The sequence below is a fragment of the Cyprinus carpio genome, chromosome B20, assembly GCF_018340385.1.
Source record: "Cyprinus carpio isolate SPL01 chromosome B20, ASM1834038v1, whole genome shotgun sequence".
In the NCBI taxonomy this organism is placed as follows: Eukaryota; Metazoa; Chordata; class Actinopteri; order Cypriniformes; family Cyprinidae; genus Cyprinus; species Cyprinus carpio.
The window spans coordinates 2,534,248-2,537,710 of record NC_056616.1 but is presented as its reverse complement, the minus strand read 5'-3'; the positions used below and the strand labels follow the sequence as shown (position 1 = coordinate 2,537,710).

At 34.4% G+C, this 3,463-nt stretch overlaps 1 protein-coding gene across 1 annotated transcript; it reads left to right on the top strand.

Moving 5' to 3' along the window:
* Positions 1-570: 570 nt before the first annotated feature.
* On the top strand, positions 571-3,227 carry LOC109091524 (cytosolic iron-sulfur assembly component 2B-like). The gene is made up of 5 exons (XM_019105294.2): positions 571-802; positions 1,250-1,329; positions 1,380-1,505; positions 1,592-1,637; positions 2,661-3,227. The coding sequence occupies exons 1-5, from the start codon at positions 676-678 to the stop codon at positions 2,759-2,761; spliced, it is 480 nt and encodes a 159-aa protein (XP_018960839.1). The 5' UTR covers positions 571-675; the 3' UTR covers positions 2,762-3,227.
* Positions 3,228-3,463: the final 236 nt, after the last annotated feature.

The following is a 3,463-nucleotide window of genomic DNA, read 5'->3' as shown; positions in this document are numbered from 1 at the left end:
CTATATATAGAACAAAAATATATTTGAAATACAATATATTTTATGTCTATCAATAAAAAAGATTTATACTAAACGCTGTCACTGTAAATAGATTGCAAGGCTTTGTGTGCTGTTTGGTTTTACTGAAGATCTACATTCTGGCCCGATGTTGATTAGTAATTGAAAGAAAGCAAGTCTCTGTTATTTTCCTGGTGATGGCTTAAAGATGCCTAACATTTGGGTTAAAATGCTCTTTATTAAGTGTAATAAGAATTGATTGGCTCACTATTACCCTGACCTCACTGTTTAATCAAGGTCAAGCTTTCAAAGTTGATGAACACTGTTTTGATGTGTAAGCATATGCTTTTAAAAAAAAAAAATAACAATTTTAAAAGAAGAATTACTTTTTCCTTCTCCAGTTATGCTGTATAATATTACTATCACCCCTCTTAATGCAATACTTTTTTGTTTATACATGAGGTTATTCTGTACAATGACATTGTTGTTGTTGCTGTTCTATATGTTGTTTAAATAAACATCGATATCTGACTTTTATAAATTAAAATTTTATTTTGAAAAACAAAAGCATATACTGTTTTTTTGTTTTTTACTTCCTGTTTGCTTGTTATCTAAGAATATAGTGTATTGATCGTAGTGTGTTAGTTGTATTATACTTTTATCTTTGAGGAGGTGATAATGTCAGGAGGAACTCGACTAGAAAACGCCAATCCTCTGATATTTCAGCGATCGGGGGACAGACTCCTGACCGCCACTGATGAAGATGAGGATGCAGCTGATCCCATCGATGACAGGGAGATCTTCGATATCCTTTCAAAGCACCAAACGAACTACTTTGACATGTCAGCCTTGTTGCCGTACAGTATTTGCGATAATGACAGTTGTACTTACAAACTGCGTTGGCTCAGAAACAGATGAAGCCCGCGCATCGTTTTCAGGTACATTCATGATCCTGTGAAACTCTTTTGTCTGTTGACGTTAACAACGTGTTTTCATGTCTAATACTTCACCAACAACAACGCATCTATATTCTCTCTGAGTTTCCATGTTCCCTTACGATAGTTAGCCACGGTAACCACAAATTAACCATGGTTTTGTTACTTCAAATAATAGTTTACAGTATTAATATAATATTTGGCACAACAATACAATTCTGCTTAGGGCACCTATTTGGCCAGCAGTGGCCCTGCTTCGAAATCTCATTTAAGTTAATGCTTTTTAAATATTTTGAGTCAGACCTTAACATCTTTACATCTGATCAGATCGATCAATGACCCTGAGCACCCACTGTCCCTCGAAGAGCTCAATGTCGTGGAACAAATGCGTGTCAATGTGAGTCTGAGCTGTCTGTCGTTCTTTCTGTCTAACATGTTTTTGAGTAGGTGAATGATGAGGAGAGCACTGTGTCTGTGGAGTTCACTCCGACCATCCCACACTGCAGCATGGCCACACTCATTGGGCTGTCCCTCAAAGTCAAGCTCCTGCGCTCCCTTCCTGACAGATTTAAGGTCATTTTAGTGAGCAGCCGAGAGCAGCCTATATCAGGCTTTGGGATTCCCATCTAAGTCATTTGTTATTTTCTTTTTGTTGTTAGATTGATGTTCACATCACGCCTGGCACACATGCCTCAGAGGATGCAGGTAAATGTCCGATGTACAATGCAAAGCAAGTTTAAAATGATACACTTCACCCAAAAATGAAAATTCTGTAAAACTGTAATTTATTCATCCTCCTGTATAAGTTTGTTTCCTCTGCTGAACACATATTATATTTTGAAGAATGTGGGTAAACAACAGTTGATGGTCCTTGTTGACCTTTAGACACAATCAAAAAAAAAAAAAAAAAAAAAAAAGGTTTGTTTTTGTTTTATGTTTCGTATCATATATGATACATCAGGCTTTTATGGCCCAGTCATATAGTGATAATATAGAGCTCACAGACTCGAGGAAGAAAAACATGTCTATTTAATTTAAAGGCCCAAACTGAGGGGGAAAAAATGCAATTTGGTGCATATGTTGTTATTTATATGGCCATAATGTAAGATACATTTCTAAAAGCTCTTATTATAAATCAGTGAGATCTTTATAAAATGGACTATTGTGTGTATATGAATATCAGTTATCACTCTATATACACTCAATATATATGTCTCAATATATATGTTACACTTTTTAGGGGGCAAAACATAATGAAATGCAATTCAGAAGCCTCAAAAATGTTTTATTTTATACTGTACATACATTTTAACATGATTTTTCTAACAAATGATGTGTGGATAATCAAGCAAATCTAAGATACTTCCATCCAGTAAGCTAAATGTTCATCTTAAAATTAACAATTGAAAAAATTATTCTTACAGTATGTTTACTTGAAAAATAAAAATCATTATATTTCACAACAGAAAGACACATTTCACGACCTAAAGGTGTATGGTTGTAGAAATGCACTTAAAGGCCTTTTACTTACTAATAAAAGTATAAACTAGCAATCAGATGACAAAACTGTGTGCAACTGGTTTGCCAGCAACAAGTTTTGATCACGTTAGAGGCCTTAGGAATTCATGTGTAAAACATTATACAGTAGGCTTTATATAGATAAGGTCAAGAATATTTCTTCTATTACATTACTTGAAAATAAAAATTCACTTGTGTTTTCTCCTCCAGTCAATAAGCAGCTTGCAGACAAAGAGAGAGTGGCAGCAGCTCTGGAGAACTCTCAGCTGCTGGAGGTGGTCAACCAGTGTCTGTCCACCAGAACCATGTGATCCGTGTCGTGTAGTCCTTGGACAGATCAGGATTGAACTCCTCCAGGCAAGCCAGAGTTGAGTGATAATTACAGCGTTAATATGTTTTGCTTTCTTTATATATCTAGTGCTGTGCTCGACAAACAGCACCAGATCAGGAGGACTGTTTAGTGCTTATAATGTAAGAGATGCATCCAAATTGAGTTTAAAAATGTGTCAGGAAATGAAACAATGGTATTAGAGAATTTATGTGGAAACAGTATTTTTCCTGTTTGACAGTACGTGGATACAGAAAGAAACGTTACTCTGTAATTATGCCGTATATTTGTGAATATTTATAAAATGCCTTTACTTTTAGAAGGTTGTGGACTTTTCAAAGAAAATTCATGTTGGTCTAAATTGAGAAAGTGTACAACAGAAATAATCTGCACTGCTGTGTTTTTTACATCTTGTTTTTGCCAATAAAAAAATATTGAAACATGTGAAATCAGTTTTTTTTTTTTTTTTTTTTTTTTTTTTGTTACTTTAATTTAAAAAAAAAAAAGTTCAATCACTTAACCATAAGCAAACAGCCAATTGTAGAGCAGGGGAGTGCTTTGAAGTTTCTGCTATTTGTGAATAAGTGTAATTAACAGGTAACAGTTTTGAGGCTTAATTTTATTGAATTAATTTCTACAAATATGTCAGGTAAATTGCTTTAAAAATGAGCTATTGTTAACCTTC

Excerpts from the sequence above, each read along its gene's own strand:
- LOC109091524 (XM_019105294.2), top strand. The coding sequence starts at position 676 with ATGTCAGGAGGAACTCGACTAGAAAACGCCAATCCTCTGATATTTCAG. Across the intron at positions 1,330-1,379 it reads TGGAACAAATGCGTGTCAAT|GTGAATGATGAGGAGAGCAC; the intron begins GTGAGTCTGAGC and ends GTTTTTGAGTAG. Across the intron at positions 1,638-2,660 it reads ACATGCCTCAGAGGATGCAG|TCAATAAGCAGCTTGCAGAC; the intron begins GTAAATGTCCGA and ends TTTCTCCTCCAG.